This window comes from Ranitomeya variabilis, chromosome 1, assembly GCF_051348905.1.
Source record: "Ranitomeya variabilis isolate aRanVar5 chromosome 1, aRanVar5.hap1, whole genome shotgun sequence".
NCBI lineage: Eukaryota > Metazoa > Chordata > Amphibia > Anura > Dendrobatidae > Ranitomeya > Ranitomeya variabilis.
In genome coordinates, this window is record NC_135232.1 from 605832241 (window position 1) to 605850246 (window position 18006).

The following is an 18006-nucleotide window of genomic DNA, read 5'->3' on the forward strand; positions in this document are numbered from 1 at the left end:
TGGTTTGAACAAAGACCTTCTTCAGATGCACGAATTGCCACCAGAGAAATGAATAAAGCGAATATATAGAAGGGGCCAGGAATGGGCGTAGCTAGATGAAAGCCCCCCATGACTGCATTGGCAAGGGAGGTTTTCTTTCAAATAAATTAAAGCTAGTTTGGGACTGGCTGAATGGTGCGGGGGAGGAGTAGTGGGATGGGGGTGGGATTTTTGGGCTGAAAAAAGTGCAGGAAGGCTCTTCAGCTTTCTTCAGGAAGCCGGAGTGAAAAGACCCCATTAGAGACTGAGGGAAAAGACCCCATTAGAGACTTACCATGGACTCGGTGGAAACACTGATGGAGCGACTGAGGAGTGTCGCTCGCTCCAGGCGATTAGGCTGGCTGGAAGAGCAGCTGTCGTCTTTGCTGGGCGATGGTGACAGGCAGAGCAGCAGGAGCAGGAGGACGAGGCCCCCAGAACGGCTATCCCCAGAACTGATGATGCACGGCAGGTGGAGGCCACAGGCCCTCCCTGTGGAGGCTGGGTGCAGCGGTACGGCATCCCCACCCTGTGCCCCCTCCGACAAGAATCCAGGTGCCCGTGCTGCTGGCGCAGGTCGGCGGCACACCCCAGCGTTGAGGGCCGCAACTGCTAGCAGGGCCCAACCGGAAGGCACAGTGCATTGCAGCGATGGCCAGGGGAGAGTGCAGGAGCCGGGCTGAAGCAGCGGTGGAGGAGGCCAAGACACCGGAGATGAGGAGGAGTCAGGCGGGAGCGGCGGCCTCAGTAACACAGCATGCCGACAGGTCAGTGGCAGGTACCCCAGGAGCAGAGGCCACTGGGGTGCCAGGCAGAGGGAGAGGATGGCAGATCGGGCCGGCGAACAGGCAACGACAAGGGGATCAGCGGTGCCCAGAGCGCGGTGGTCACGCTCAGGGAGAAGCAAGCAGCAGGGCTCGGCCAGCTGGCAGGCAGGCCACTGGCGAACAGGACAACGGAGCGGTCTCGGTCCAACAGGAGGTCGAGGGAGCGAAGCATTTCTCACGCTCTGGTCCCCCTGGTGACGAGGAAGTCAGGGGTGTGGGCCAGGGGCAGGGGAGGGGCAGTGGTGAGTTCAAGTCTGGGAGCGAACGGCAGGACGATGGAGAACAGCAGGATACTGGATGTCCGGCTGGTGGGGACACAGCACCCGTGCAGCCTTGTAAGTATGCGTCTATGTCTTGTTTGTCGGCAGTGGGGGCCATGTCAGGGGAGGTCTTGGGGAGTCAGAGTTTAGTGGTGGATGATGGGGGGCTGGCGGGAACCGGTGGATCTGGGGTATCAGACATTAAGGAAATTCTGGCTGGGATGTTGCGCATTTTGAGGAGATTGGAAGGGGGGTTGCAGATGGCGCAGGGGCATCACCTGTGGGGGCATGGTTGCATGGGTCGGGTTATGGATCACGTTTGGTGAGTGAAACTGGGAGGTCAGGTGGATGGGTGCAGGCATCATCGGTGGGGGTATCGGTACAAAGGCAAAAAGAAAAGGGGGATTCAGTGAAACTAGAAGGGGAAAGGGAAGGTGTATGAGTTCTTTGAGGGTCCTTTGGGTGCACATTTAAAAAAGGAGGTGAAGGAAAAAATTTGGAAGGACGAGTATGTTGAGATTTTCTCCCGCCTTCCTTTGGAGAAATTTAATTTGGATAAGTGGAAAAAGGACCACAGTAAAAATTTGCGATTTTGGCTAGCGTGATAGGTGAAAAGTTTCCTGAAAACTGTTCAGGCCTTTTTTGCTATTTAGGTGTGATAGGGGAAGCACACCGGACATGCGGGGGTCAGGCATGGCTGCCTTACGATGAGCAGTTTCGGCAGAGGAAGGCGGTTAGACCAGAGATAAAATGGGATCAGTAGGATACTGGGCTTTGGTTAAAAGTGATGGCCCCAGTGAGGTACGGACAGTTCTTTCATGGGAGGGGAAGTGCCAGCAACCAGCAGTCTGGACACGGAAGTGGGGGGCAAGGGACGCATGGTATAAAAGAAAAGAACGGAACATGTTGGCAGTTTAATGATGGCCAATGTAAATATGGGAATATCTGTAAATTTAAACATGTATGTTCCCACTGCAATGGGGCCTCCCATGGAGCGTCAAAATGTTTTAAGAAAGCAAAGGGGAAGCCATCGGTGGGTGGCGGTCAAAGGGGAGACGTCAGTGAGGCTTCAAGAGATGGCCTCCTTTCTAAGTAGGTACCCGGATAAGGTGAATGCGGGGGTTCTTTTGGGGGTTTTTTCTGAAGGTTTTAGGATTCCTCCCCCTAACCACACGGTACCATTTTCCATTAGGAATCTGAGGTCAGTGGGACTACATTCTGAGGTAGTGAGCGCTAAGTTGGAGAAGGAGGTGGAATTGGGTAGAATGGCGAGGCCATTTACTGTTTTATCAGATGAAGGGGTGATTGTTTCCCCTTAGGGGTTCTGCCGAAGCAGGAACTGAACAAATTTCGGCTGATTCATCTTTTGTCTTATCCGAGAAGTCGGTCAGTTAATGATGGGATTGCTGAGAAGTTATGTTCCGTAGTATACACATCGTTTGATTCTGCGGTACAATGGGTTCGGCGGTATGGTGTGGGGGCCTTGCTGGCCAAGACAGCTATTGAATCGGCCTTTAGATTGCTTCCGGTGCACCCTGATAGTATTCCTTTGTTGGGTTGTTTTTGGAAGGGGTTTTTTATTTGGACAGATGTTTACCCATGGGTTGTTCCATTTCCTGTTCGTTGTTTGAGACGTATAGTAGTTTTCTTGAATGGTGGTTAGGGACATCGCCAGTGTTTCCTCCATCAATCATTATTTGGACGATTTCTTTTTTATAGGTCCACCGGACTGTTTTATGCAGGAATTCATTGGCCACTATGGAGTGGGTAGCAGGGCGTTTTGGTGTGCCATTGGCAAGAGAAAAGATGGAAGACCCTAGCACGATTTTAAGTTTTCTTGGAATACTTATTGACTCTGAGAGAATGGAGTGCAGGTTGCCGGATGATAAGCTGTTGTTGTTGCTTAAACAGGAAGTGCAGAGAATTGGAAGACTGCGTAAGGTGACATTAAAGGAGTTGCAGTCGTTATTGGGCCGTTTAAATTTTGCATGTCGTATCATGCCCATGGGCAGAATTTTTTGCTGGAGGTTGTCAGGGGCGACAGCAGGAGTTCAGGCGGCGCACCATTTTATTCGCTTAAATAAGGAACATAAGGAGTATTTGATGGTCTGGCAGTGTTTTTTGGAGAATTATAATGGAAGATCGTTGATTCAGCAGAAGACGTGGAATGATTTTGATTGTGAAATTTACACTGATGCAGCTGGAGGGTGCATATTGTGGTGGTAGGTGGAGTGTGGGGTTGTGGCCGGAATGGGGGCATCAAAAAGGCTTCACCAAGAATCTTGCACTCCTAGAGTTATTCCCAATTGTGGTGGCGATCTGGGTTTGGGGTGACATGTTTGAAAATCGGAGAGTTAGGTTTCATTGTGATAACTTGAGTGTGGTTTCGGTGATCAACAGCTTGTCTGCTTCATCTCCCCTGGTGATTAGATTGGTGAGGGAATTAGTTTTTTGGTGCCTGGAATTGAATGCCTGGATTTCTGCAGTACACGTGCCAGGTGTTCAAAAGTCTATAGCGGATGCTTTATCTCATGCGCAGTGAGAGCGTTTTCGGGGGTTGGCACCAGACACGGAGGCCTCGGGAGCAGGATGCCTTCACATTTGTGGCAGATTGTTGCGGACGAGGAGGACGGTTGATAAAAGCTTCAGTTACAAGCCAGACATGGTCAGCTTATGAATCTGCATGGCAAATATGGGAAAGCTGGTCGGGTCAGTGGGGATCAGTGGAGTCAGACGGTGATAGGATATTGGCGATGTTGTGTTTGGTAGGTTGGGCTGCTGAAAGTGGTTGGTCTGTTTCAAAGGTTAATAAGTTTATTGCCGGCCTTGCGTTTGGTTTTAAGCTGCAGGGGTTTGTGGATATTCCAAAAACTGTTTTGATAAAGCAGGCATTAAAGGGTTTTTGAAGCGGCAATAAGAGTCTTGACAAGCGTAGACCCATTTCGTTTAGCGCGATGGAGAAATTGGGTGGTATAGTGGAGAGTATTTGTTGTTCTCATTTTGAGGCGGTGCTTTTTAGGTTGGCTTTTTCTTTGGCATTTTTTGTGGCGTTGCCACTGGGTGAGCTGGCGTCTCCCAATGAAAACAGGGCTGGGGGTTTGCTTGTGGAGGATGTGGAGTTTTGGACAGGTGGTATTGTTTTTTGGATTGGGCGTTCCAAAACAGATCAATTGGGAAGGGGTAAGTGGGTGGTTCTTGGAAGGGTTGAAGGGTACTTGATGTGCCCACAGCGTTGTTTGGAAGACTACTGGAGTTTGTGGTCTGGGAGGTTGGGCCCATTATTATGTCATAAGGGGGGGGGCATTTTTATCACGTTTTCAGTTTATGGCAGTGTTAAAAAAGAAAGGGTTGGTAGAATTGGGCCTCGACCCCAATAGATATGGTTGCACTCTTTCAGAATTGGTGCTGCTTCAGAGGTAGATGGAATTCAAACCGTTATCTGACTTATGTACGTCATTAGGTAGTTGGGGGTTGGTAATTTTGTGCTTGTCGTTAATTGTCGTCATGTTTTTTCAGGTGGTCATTAGATGGTTAGGGCTTAGAGGTATGTTGTGGAGCAGGCCATTGCAAGAGTTTGCCCGGGCCGCTAGATTAGATAGGGCGCATCTGGGTGGGAATGATTTGGGGACGAAACCAGTTAGGGAATTTATTAAGGATATTTGCTTTGATTTGTTGAGATTATGGGTATCTTTTCCGGGGGTGTTGACGGTGTGGTCAGACATCGTGCCAAGGAAAACGTGGAGGACGGCGTGGTCTTTAAAGGGGATTAATAGGGCTAAGGTAAAACTGAATAGGGTAGTGTCGATTTTTTGTATGTAGGAATGGGGGTATTTCTGTGAGGCACTTTGATTTGGAATCTGGGATTGGTAACTTTTGGAGGGATGACGGAGTTCACTTAAATGATATAGTGATTGATTTGTGGGTGCTCGCAATACAAGAAGGGTTGGAGAGGGCACTGGCGGTGGTGGGGCACTCACGAGCCTGAGGTGGTCAGTGCTTTTTCGAGGTTGGCGGGGGGTGGGGTTCTTGGAGTTGACAATGTTTATAGGGGGAAGGAATTGTATGTTAAATTACGATAAGTTAATTGGCTGGGGGTTGATCTGGCTTTTGGTTACAGGTTCTGGACGGGGATCTACCTCGGTAGCTTTGGTGTTTTTTCTGCCCGGAAAGGGTTCCATGGTTCCCTCGAGCTGGTGGTTATGGTTGAGGGTAAAAAAAGTGTTGGTTCAATTTTGTTGTGGTTTTGCCGATAGTAAGCCAGATCTTTTAGTTCCAAGAACCCTCCCCTCAAGTTTTTGCAGATGTATTGTTAAAAAATGTTATTTATGTCATTGTTTGTTAATAAACTGGCCACTGTGGCCGATTTATCCAAAGAACTTAATGTGTTATGTTTTTTATTGATTAATGTGAACAAGGGGATGTTTTCTAGGTACCGGATGGTGGGGAGAGGGGTTAATATGCTGGAAAACCTATATTGGCCATACACGGTCAAGATGAAGTTAAAGGCTTCAGTAGACATACCGCTCTGAGGAATAGTGAGAATCCACTCTGTGTGGCGAGCAGAGAAGCCTAGTGGCAATCCTTTCATCTGAAGAAGATTTTTGTGCAGACTAAAGCGTTATAGTGTGGATTGCATACAGAAATTCTCCTAAAACATCTGGCAGGCTTCACCTATGTAATATTACATGAGAAACGTGCCACAGTTTTATTTTTGCCAGACACTGTATAAATCCCACACACACTGTTACCTCTGTGACGGAACTCTTCCAGGACAGCGTGGAGACTGGGGAAATACTGACGCTTCTGTAAGACATAAAGACTAGCCCACAATCCTATCACAGCTTCTCTTCCTCTGTGATAAATATCCTGTAGTAACGTCCTGGCCAAGGTCTTTCTATCCTTTTCTAGACTCTCGTAATGCTAAAAGACATAAAAGATCATATTATATAAAGGACAGTTTTAAAGAAAACTCCCGCTAGTTGTAAACAGAAAATTTTCCTAAAATGTAATTGGTTTATCTACGCTCTCACAGGTCCAAATCAAAGATGGCTGACGTTGGATTAAAGATTGGGTGTTTACTTAGTAAATATCTTTATTTTTTAAAAAAATTTTTGTGCTGAAACAAATTTAACTTTTAGTTAGAGTGGTAAGTGACTTCAGCATTTCCCCTGATGACATCCTGTTCCAGATGGGATTACAAGACATTGCGGGGAAGTGAGTGCAGCGCCTGCCTCCTGATGATGTCCCATTTGAAACTCCCCTCAAAGGAAATGCCACATGCAGGAGGTGAAGTAAAAAACAACACATTTAGGGATGAGAACGGATTTGGATGGGTGAGAGGCTCTGGATTGGGGTCTAAGGGGTAAGGTTTCTCCTTGTGGAGAGTGACATACCAGCTCTGGCATGTCATTTCTGCTTTGTTCATTCACTTTGCATTTTATTAATTAGTAAAAATAAAACCAATAACTTTTTTTAAGTATTCTTACAATGCAGCATTTTTCCACACCTGCCTAAAATGTTTGTTTTGTACAATACTGGATATGGCACTATAGTTTTAACATTAAAGTCAACGTTCTTACAGAGACTTCACAAACATATCGAGAATGCAACTCATCCAAGAAATGACCAATATTCAACTTTTCCACAATACAAATCAGATCCTCCTGGAAATATCCATGTATCCTCCTTAGCGCATAATTTTCATACTGACAAAGCTGTAGGTACAACTGCCGGATCTCAGGATCTAGGAAATTAAGAAAGATTACAGAACATGAGTCATCTTCTGCTTATAAAATAACAATAGGAATAAAAAAAATGTTGAATGTTAGCTCAAAATTGGTAGTTAATAGTGATGAGTAGTGATGAGCGAGCATTCTCACTTTGCTTGGCGGGAGCTTGGGTCACCGCCCTGCATGTTTGCTGCTTTTCTTAGAGCCAATGAACATCCAGTGATTGCCTGCCACGCACTGTAATGCCGCAGCCATGTTGGTTGTGGCATTACAGTGATTGGCTGGCCACACAGCATCATCAGGTCTATATCAGACCGGGCGCCGCCATGCTCATCATAGTCTGCTCCAGAATCAAGCAGTGTAGGGAGAGTTGCTGCTGAGTTAGGGAGAGATTTGTTTGCTTCGTACTTAGTGTGGGTATACCATAAATAATACACATGTCCATCTCAACTATCAGTCCTTCTGAGGACTAATAAAGTTGCATAGATATCAGTGTTAGGCAGGCAGTCAGTGAATGTGGCAGAATTCAGTGCATATAGCAAGAGGGTCCATTCCAGTTCTGTCTGCTGCTGCTGTTGTCTATTACAGATATTTTTTTGGATCTTAATTCTGATTATTTGCTTTAAAAGCAATCCAGAGAACACCGTTTTTCTGCTCCATTTGCTTGTTGGCACTGCAGAGTACAGCTAGATCCTTTCCATATCACAGCGTAAAAAATCCAGCTATTTTAAACTGGGGTTTGTCCGTCACACGGATCACATATCAGTGCCTTCGAAATTGTGCCATTTCAGTCCTCCATTTAAATATGTTTGCCATGTCTTACCCAAGTTATTGACACCAGTTTGCTGGAAAAAAAAGAGTTACCTACAGGCGAGATATTTTAAACTGGATCACATATTAATGCGCTCAAAATTGTGCCATTTCAGGCCTCCAATTAAATTTTTTGCTGTGCCTTCGCCAAGTTATTGACCCTAGTCTGGTGAAAAAAAAATAGTTACCTACAGGCCAGATATTTTATAGTGGGGTTTTCCTGTCACATGGATCACATATAAGTTCGCTCCAAATTCAGCCATTTCTAGTAAACATGAAAAATATTGTCTTCCATTTTAAATGGGCATGGCACGTGGCAAGGTACGGGGAACTGGATGTGATGGTGATGAAGCATGCAGAGGCCGAGGCCGTGGGCAAGCTGAAATTGTACCACAACAAACACATCTTCTCACCCGACCTTCCTGTCCCAATTACTAAGAGGCTGCAGCAGCACACCACTATTGAACCCAGAGCAGTGTCAAAAGGTTGTTGGTTGGATAGCGGATAATGTCTCCAGTCACTTTGCCACCACTATCTCCACCCTGTCTTCCACACGGTCAAGTCTCAGTAGTCATGACTCTGAACCGTATATTCCTTATCCTGATTCTCCTCCCCACCATGCCGAGTACCCGGAGACAACTGATCCTACACTTGGACACTCCAAAGAGCTGTTCACTTTTCCATTTATAGATTCGGGCCTCTCACCCAGTCCACTTGAAGCGGGGCAAGAGGAGATCACATGTAGCAATGAACAGTGTGAAAAGGGATCCAGCTCACACACCAATCTTTCATTCGGCTTTATTTGGAAAAATTATTTTTAAAATGATACAACATCAATTAGGACATTTCAGACAGCATTGCAAATATAAAATAGGGGGTGATGTATAAGAAGAACCATACGCGTTTCGAACAATAAAGAATTTTTTCCAAATAAAGCTCTGGATCTGCTTGTGAAAGTACGCCGCCTGTGTGCCCATTTTAGAAAGTCAGCTATAGTTTCCGCTGCCCTTGCTGTGCTTCAGCAGTGTTTGCAGCTTCTGGCTCACCGACCCGTGTGTGAGGTCACCATGCGTAGGAACTCTACACTGCAGATGTTGGAAAGGATTTGTGAGCAGAAGAGTGCAATTGTTGACTTCCAGCATTAACATAGCCATCGGTATTCAGTTCAGACTCCACACATAAGATCTCAGGAGTGGACACCGATGTCAGACATATGTACCATCCTCCAAAACTTTGATGAATCCACCAAGATGGTGAACGGCGATGATGCCATAATTAGCATCACCATCCCGCTTTTCTGTGTTTTGAAACACTCTCTGCTCACACTCAAAGAGGATGCATTGCAGGCGGAGCATGATGAGATGGAACAAGGAACCATAAAGGGTGATTGATTACACACCGCCCAGCCTCATCTCATCCCAATGTGGATTGAGTGACAATGAGGAAGAGGAGGAGGAGGAAGAAGAACAGGAGCTAGTTTTGTGCGCTATAGATGATTCTACCTGCACAACTGTCATATCGTCTTTTCAGAGTGGATGGCCTTAGGGTAGGGAGGAGGAGGAGGAGAGGATGGTCAGTCCTTTTCTTGGTGAGGACATGGAAATCTTGCCTGTTAGTCTGGCACGCATGGCTGAGTTTATGCTACACTGCCTTTCCTATGACCCTCGTGTTCTCAAAATTTTGGGTGACAGTCATTACTAGTTGATGACACTTCTAGACCCATGCTACAAAGAGAACTTTCTATCTCTTATTCCCAAGGAGGACAGGTCTACTAAAATGAGGCAGTACCAGAGGGTCCTTGTTGCGGAATTATTAAAAAATTTCCCATCTGAAAACGCTGGCGGCAGAGGTCACAGTTCATTGGACAACCAAGGAGTAGAGGTGAGAGTGACAACTCCAATCCAGCAGAGGCAGGGGAACACTGGCAAAGTTCTGGAAGACTTTTCTCAGACCCTCCCATCGCACAGGCCCTGAGGCGTGGCGTACTCACACAAGGAGTGCAAAGTTTTGGAAGATGCTGAGGGTGTACTTTGCTGACCGTATTAATGTCCTCCATGATTCCTTTGTGCCTTATAATTATTGGATATCCAAGCTGGACACGTGGCATGAAGTGGCTCTCTAAGACTTCTAGGTCCTGGCCTGCCCTGCCGCTAGCGTTTTGTCAGAGCAAGTTTTTAGTGCCACTAGTGGAATTATAACTGATAAACACATCCGTCTGTCAATTGAAAATGCTGACAGGCTGATAAAAATGAACAAGGTCTGGATTGGGTCTGACTTCTCAACACCATTGAATGATTGCAGCGTAACATAAACTCAAATTCAGTGTCTTTTTTTGGGAGGTCTATTCCCATCCACACCCACATATTGGTATATGCTTCCTGATTTTGGATATTTGCTGTTGTCCTCCTCATTCTCCTCATCCTCCACCACCATATCACCAAGGTGACCGTGGTCCGTGATGCAACACCCACATAATTTTTATGAAGCCCGTAAAAAAAAATGGTTATATAGTATGTTCATGAAAACCCCCCAGGAGTAAATGTTTGTCAGCCATTACACATAGTGCAATGACTAACAAACAGGCCTCTTTCACACTTCTGTTTTTTTACAATCAGTCACAATCCGTCAAAATGTTGAAAAGACGGATGCTATGCAGATTGTAAAAAATGGATGCACTGGATCCGTTTTTTTGACGGATCCGTAGCGTTTTCCAAGCAATCTGTAGTATCGCTTGGAAAACTGATTGACAGGTTGGTCACACTTGTCAAACATAGTGTTTAACAAGTGTGAACAACTTTTTACTATTGATGCTTCCAATGCATCATCAATAGTAAAAAGATATAATGTTAAAAATATAAAAAAAAAAAAAAATCTTGATATTCTCACCTTCCGGCATCCCTCGCAGCCTTCCCGATGCTCGCAACAAGTGCACGACAGATGAAACGGAAGGCCGTCACAATCCGTTGCTAATACAAGTCTATGGGAAAAAACGGATCCAGCAGAAACATTTGCTGGATCCGTTTTTTTCACAAAACGACACATTGTGACGGAAAAAGAAAGACGGAAGTGTGAAAGAGGCCTTACAAGTATAGGAGACCAGCTCCTTTCTAAGGGGAACATTTTTTTTTTGAGGCACTCCTCCACGTCTCTTCCAAGGGGCATTGGAGTGCCTCCAAAATGTTATTTTTGGCAGCCCTTGCATTCACTGCATAGGCAAATTGTATGGCAGATACACTTCCTAATAATGGGAACATTGTTTTCAGGAGGCCCTGCTGTAAGTCTCTTCAAAGGAGTATTATGGTGCCTCTAAATTTTTGGCAGCCCTTGCATTCACTGCATAGGCAAATTGTATGGGAGACCCACTTCCTAATAATGGGAACATTTTTTCTAAGACCCTCCTCTACATCTCTTCAAAGGGCCATTGGAGTGCCTCCAAATTTTTGGCAGCCCTTACATTCACTGCATGGGCAAACGGTATGGGAGACCCACTTCCTAATAATGGGAACATTGTTTTCAGGAGGCCCTGCTGTAAGTCTCTTCAAAGGAGTATTATGGTGCCTCTAAATTTTTGGCAGCCCTTGCATTCACTGCATAGGCAGCGGTGCGTCTAAATTTTGGGCAAGCTTTGCATTCACTGCATAGGCAAACAGTATGGGAGGCCCACTTCCTAATAATGGGAACATTGTTTTCAGGAGGCCCTCCTGTACGTCTCTTCAAAGGGGTATTGGGGTGCGTCTAAATTTTGGACAGGCCTTGCATTCACTGCATAGGCAAACAGTATGGGAGACCAGCTTCCTAATAATGGGAACATTGTTTTCAGGAGGCCCTCCTGTATGTCTCTTCAAAGGGGTATTGGGGTGCATCCAAATTTTGGACAACCCTGCCACTCACTGCATGCGCAATAGCAGTATAGGAGACCCGCTGTAATAATGGGAACAACAAAGCATAGCCGGCTGATGGCTCTCTAAGAATAGTGAGGGCCGACTGCTGGCCCTATAAAAATAGGCTTTGTGACTTTCAGAGTCCCTCCTTCATAAATGAAACAGGATGTGTCTGATGTGTCACACACCACATGGCCAGGTAGGGATGCAAAATGTTAAAATGACATTTACCAGTGAATACATTTGTCTTGGTTGAAAGCAATGCTAAAGTTCAAAAACGCATCAAAATCGCTACGTGTGAACATAGCCCAAGGTGTGGAGGAGCAATTTTGTTTTTGGTTATTCATTTTGCCTTCTATACAAGTCATTACCCTGGAAAGGATGTTACTTAACATATTTCCCAGGAAAATCTATTTTGCTTTTGTTTTTGTATGTTTTATTGTGAGTCTGTAAAAATGGCGTAAGACTCTGACAACATTGTTCACAACAGTTATCTGGGAGTCAGAAATGGGGTCTTCCCCGTGCTGATCCCATGTCATTTGAGCACTGTTCCCATCGATTTCTGCAATTTCTAGGCCCTCTGCAGACTGCTGGTGGGGGCCGCGAAAAAATGCTCAAGTTTCCCATAGACTTACCGTATATACTCGAGTATAAGCCGACCCGAGTATAAGCCGACCCCCCTAATTTTGCCACAAAAAACTGGGAAAACTTATTGACTCGAGTATAAGCCTAGGGGGCAAAATGCAGCAGCTACCGGTAAATGTCAAAAGTAATAATAGATACCAATAAAATTTTATAGATAGCCAAGTAAAATTAATTGAGACATCAGTGGGTTAAGTGTCTTTGAATATCCATATTGAATCAGGAGCCCCATATAATGCTCCATACTGTTCATTATGGCCCCATAAGATGTTCCATATTAAAATATGCCCCATATAATGCTGCATAAAGGTTAATAAAGGCCCCATAAGATGCTCCATAGACACATTTGCCCAATATAATTTTGCACAAATGCTGATTATGGCCCCATAAGATGCTCTATAAAGATATTTGCCCCATATAGTGCTGCACAAACGTTATGGCCCTATAAGATGCTCCATACAGACACTTGCCCCATATGCCGTAGTGCCCTACAAACGTTATTTATGGCCCCATACAGACACTTGCCCCATATAGTGCTGCACAAACATTATGCCCCTATATAGTGCTGCACAAACGTTATGGCCCCATATAGTGCTGCAGAAACGTTATGGCCCCATATAGTGCTGCAGAAACATTATGGCCCCATATAGTGCTGTAGGAATGTTATGGCCCCATATAGTGCTGCAGGAATGTTATGGCCCCATATAGTGCTGCAGGAATGTTATGGCCCCATATAGTGCTGCAGAAACGTTACGGCCCCATATAGTGCTGCAGAAACATTATGGCCCCATATAGTGCTGCAGGAATACTATGGCCCCATATAGTGCTGCAGGAATGTTATGGCCCCATATAGTGCTGCAGGAAAGTTATGGCCCCATATAGTGCTGCAGAAACGTTATGGCCCCATATAGTGCTGCAGAAACATTATGGCCCCATATAGTGCTGTAGGAATGTTATGGCCCCATATAGTGCTGCAGGAATGTTATGGCCCCATATAGTGCTGCAGGAATGTTATGGCCCCATATAGTGCTGCAGGAATGTTATGGCCCCATATAGTGCTGCAGGAATGTTATGGCCCCATATAGTGCTGCAGGAATGTTATGGCCCCATATAGTGCTGCAGGAACGTTATGGCCCCATAGATGCTCCATACAGACACTTGCCCCATTTGCTGCGATAAAAAAAAAAAATCACATACTCACCTCTCCGTCGCTCAGGCCCCCGCACTTTCAATAGTCACCTGCTCCTCGTTCCGGGCGCCGATCTATCTCCAGCACTGACATTCAGCAGAGGGCGCGCACTGACCACGTCACCGCGCCCTCTGACCTCAGCGTCAGTGCTGGAGACAGATCGGGCTTCCGGAACGAGGAGCAGGTGACTATCGCGCAGCGCTCCCCTCCCCGTATACTCACCTGGTCCTGCCGCTGTGTAGATCCTGCTTCCCCGACGCCGCAGCGCTTCATCCTGTACTCAGCGGTCCCTATGGGAGGTGGAGCCGCATATTCATTTACTGTAATCAGCGGGACCATGTGACCGCTGAGTACAGGGAGAAGCTGAAGCTGCTGCTGCTGCCAGCGCCGGGGAAGACAGGGACCTGCAGGGACCGCGCCTGGACTAGGTGAGTATTTTTAGATAGCCCCCGCTCCCCCTCTCCTGCCGACCCCCGGGTATGACTCGAGTATAAGCCGAGAGGGGCAATTTCAGCCCAAAAAAGTGGGCTGAAAATCTCGGCTTATACTCGAGTATATACGGTACATTGGGCTCGTTGCTCGGGTCGAGCACCCGAGCATTCCAATTTGCTTGACCCGAGCAACGAGCACCTGAGCATTTTTGTGCTCGCCCATCACTAGTGATGAGCGAACGTGCTCGGATAGCGTGTTATTCTAGCATGCTTGGGTGTTATCCGAGTATCTAGGGCATGCTCATATATTATGCTCGAGTCCCCTCGGCTGCATGATTAACTGTTGTTAAACAGCCCCAACACATGCTGGGATTGCCTGCTTGCTAGGCAATCCCACATGTGTTGCATCTGTCTTAACAGCCGCAAAACATGCGGCTGCCAGGACTTGAACAAATTATTTGAGCACGCCAAAGATAGAAGGATAACACCCGAGCATGATAGGATAACATGTTATCCGAGCACGTTCGCTTATCGCTAGTTGTTAAGTTAAGATTAAGGATGAGCTAACGTGCTTGGTGATACTCGCATATCACTAGAGTATTTGCATTGTCAAATGTGCTCGGTGAGCATTAGCCAGTGCTCAATTTTAAACTCGATTCCCCGCCCTGCATTTTTGGCATCTGTTACACAGCCAATAAGCATGCGATTGTCTGTGAGTCACTGTAATGCCGTAGCCATCTTCATAGTGGCATTACTGTGATTGGGTGGCTGTGTGACATCATCAGATGTTATAAAAGGCCAGGCGCAGACAGGCTTGGCACAATGATGCCATTGCACAGCATTGTGAGAGTTATTGGAGGGAGAGAGTGCTTGTCTAGGCCTGTGTGCAAGGTACAACGAATCAGAGACTTGTAGTGTTGGTACTAGTGCTGAACCATCATACTAACAACCCTTATAAAGGCTAATTTTTTGATTTGCTGTTTGTATCAGCTACAATCTGCATTTAGCCTAGAGAGGTAGAGAGAGTTGCAGGAGCAGAGAAAGTGGCAAAATACAGTTTCTAGGCAGGGATGAGGGTTTTTCAATCCATTGCTAAATACAGTATATAGCTGTGGAAGTTGACTACATTTTTAATTTTTGGGTGAAATTGACTATATTGTCATTCATAGAGTATGAGGTGCTGTGTGGTATATTTCTGTGGTATATAACACTCCCAAAAAGCGTTGAAAATTTTTTTCTGTATTCAATTACTCATCCATATAGTGTTATGTGCTCTGTGGTGCATTTTAGAGTTATGTAACACTCCAGAAAAAAGAGAGTTGAACATTTTTTCTGGATCCAAATACTCATCCATAGAGTATTACGTCATTTGTTGTTCATAACGGTAGTATTAAACTACACAAACATGCTTTAACTGCTGCAGGTGACCAAATGTTTTTAAATTAAAAATAAACTTGATTTTAAGAGACCTAGCAATTAGAAAATGCATAAGACGTGCATTAAGGGATGGGGAAGTCGAAGTGCTGATGATGGTGCACGCAGATGCAGAGGACATGTAGCAAGTGCGACTATGCCTGTTGCTGGAGCACAAGAAACACATCCATACATGATACATAAGTTCCTGTTCCACTTTTCAGGGAGGCACAGTACACCACTTCTGAAGCCAGAGCAGTGCGAACAATTCTTCCAGCATTCCTGGCAGCACCACCCAGTATTCTAAATGATACAGTCTCACCAGCCAACAGTCTGGATCACTTAATGATCACCCTGATCCTTCTTCCTGACATTGGTATTGGGTCAATAGCTCGGTAGAACTTTCCCACCTTTAGCCCCAACCACCCGAATTCCCCCCCAGATAAACCCCATCCCAAATAACGACAGGATTCTTAACTTGGATAATAATTGGCCACAGCGGCCTTTATTATAAACATACAAACATAACGTAAAGTAACGTGGGGAGGGTCCTTGAAGCTCCAAACTGGTGGTAAACCATGATAGAGAGTGGACATAAAACAGACCATAATTTACTCCCAGCCGTTACCACACTGGCTCGGGAGCACCAAAGTACCCCGAAGGGTGACCAATGTCCACTTAAAACTTGGGAATCTGGCCCACCGTTGCCAAGATCCCCCCGAACCACCAGACCCGAAACCAAACTTTACACCAACTGAAGAATCCGTATCCCGACGGATCCCCCAGGCCAATTTAGCACCAACTCCAAGGACCCCTCCCACCGCCACAACAAGGGTAATTGACCACCTCAAATACCCGAGACCCCCCCACACTTGACGGCTATGGCCCTTTCAATACTGCTCTGCAATCCAAGGGCCCACAAATCGATGCCCACCGCATTCAAATAAACACCGTCACCCAGGAGAAATTCTTCCCCCCACTTTTCCAATTCAAAATGACGGATGAACAAGCCTCCGTTACTGACAACAAAACTAGATACCACCCGATTTACCTTAATTCTAGCTTTATTAATCTTGTCCACAGATCTGGCATGTCGCCAGCATCTCCTCGGGACGATATCGGACCATACCACGAGCAAATCCCGAAAAGACACCCATAACCTGAGAAGATCGTGCTTAATATCCCATATTAACTCCCGACATGGGTGAACCCCCAAATCATTTCCCCCGACATGCAAAACCAAGATGTCAGGAGGTCTATCTAACCGAACGCCATTATGAACCTCCTGCATAACCCCATTCCAACACAAACCCCTAAAGCCCAACCACCTGACCACAGCCACGTCTTTGGAAAAACCGAGTTGACGTCCTTCCCGCCGAAACATCTGCATGCCTCGTGCCCCAATAAACGTAGGAGTGGCCGACGATCCAAACCAACAGAGGATTTTGACCTAGAAAATACAAACAACTTAGAGTCCACACTAATGAAATAGCAAATACAGACATACAAGAAAAACCCAAGCCTTCAAGGTCTAAAATACCTCTTGTAACGCCCAGACTCCCATCTCCCTATCCTCTGAACTACTTCAGGGGCCAAACCTCCCAAAGCCGCCTCGGTCGCGGCCCCAATATGAAACGAGTGAGACGCAAAACGAGACGCATCTAGCCCCAGCCCCGACAATGCTCGCCTAAAAATCGCAACAAACTGGAATTTGGAGAGGAAAGATTCATCCTCATGACACAACAAGGGTCCAGTCGTGGACGGCTGAAAACTATTAAAAACCTGCCAACAACGAATGGGACACATAAGCGAACCAAGAACAGCGCCCAAAACTACCCGTTTTCCTTTCCCTTCCTGGTCCGTCTTTGACCTACGTATCCAAAAATGTAAACAACCCTCAATAAGCACCACGTCCCTAGCCCAAAGCCCCCCTTGTCTGTATGTGGTGGGAGACACAATCTCCCACACCCTCAAAGCTCCGAAAAATGCAAGGGAAAAAGCTAAATGAAAAAGAGCCACCTCAAAGCTGGATAAACAAATCTCTTCTAAACACGCGCCCACCATTTCCAACATGCCAAAAGAGACCAGGCACCTGCGATCCCCCTGTCCTACCTGTCTTCTAAATCCTTTCACAGCCTGCCTTACCAGAAACAATTTTGTCAAATCCTGCAGACCTCGAAGCTGAAAACCGAAGGCCAAAACCTAACTCTATCCACCTTCGTTGCTGACCACCCCTCATCAGCACCACGTCTCAACAACAACAAGGCACCCACTTGATCGTCACCCACATTGGTAGCCCCGCATGACACCAACCAAGACTCCCAATCACACCATACTGACCGATACGCCGACCACGTGCTGGGTGCCAAAGATGCATGAATCAAAGGTCCTGCAGCCCGAATACCATGCTCCAAAGCTCCGGCGGGCAGTCCCCGCCTCCTCCACATCCGGGGCCAAAGACCGAAAACGCTCCCAATGAAATCGAGACAAAGAGTCAGCAAGAGAATTCTCCACTCCAGGCACATGAGACGCTGTAATATACGCAGTGATAGACATGCAAAACAACACCAACTGACGAAGAACCCTGATAACCAGGGGAGAGGATGCCGTCAAACTGTTAATGAGACACACAACTGCCATATTGTCACAATTAAAGCAAACCCTCCTATTGCGCAAATCCTCTTTCCACAGATAAATGGCAACCAAGATAGGAAAGATTTCCAACAAAGTGATGTTCTTCACTAACCCGGAAGCGAACCAGTCATCAGGCCACCTAGTGGCACACCACTGGCCACCAAAAAAGGCG

The 18006-nt window shown here is 46.3% G+C and overlaps 1 protein-coding gene across 2 annotated transcripts in view; it reads right to left on the reverse strand.

Moving 5' to 3' along the window:
• The window catches only part of LOC143770331 (uncharacterized), a 600942-nt gene that overhangs the window by 171154 nt on the left and 411782 nt on the right, over positions 1-18006 (reverse strand). For both annotated transcript variants that reach the window (XM_077259855.1, XM_077259863.1), the window contains 2 exons: positions 6685-6848; positions 5854-6025 (listed from right to left, as the gene is read on the reverse strand). In XM_077259855.1, the coding sequence (XP_077115970.1) occupies positions 5854-6025; positions 6685-6848 (336 nt within the window). The remainder of the gene's footprint in view (positions 1-5853; positions 6026-6684; positions 6849-18006) is intronic.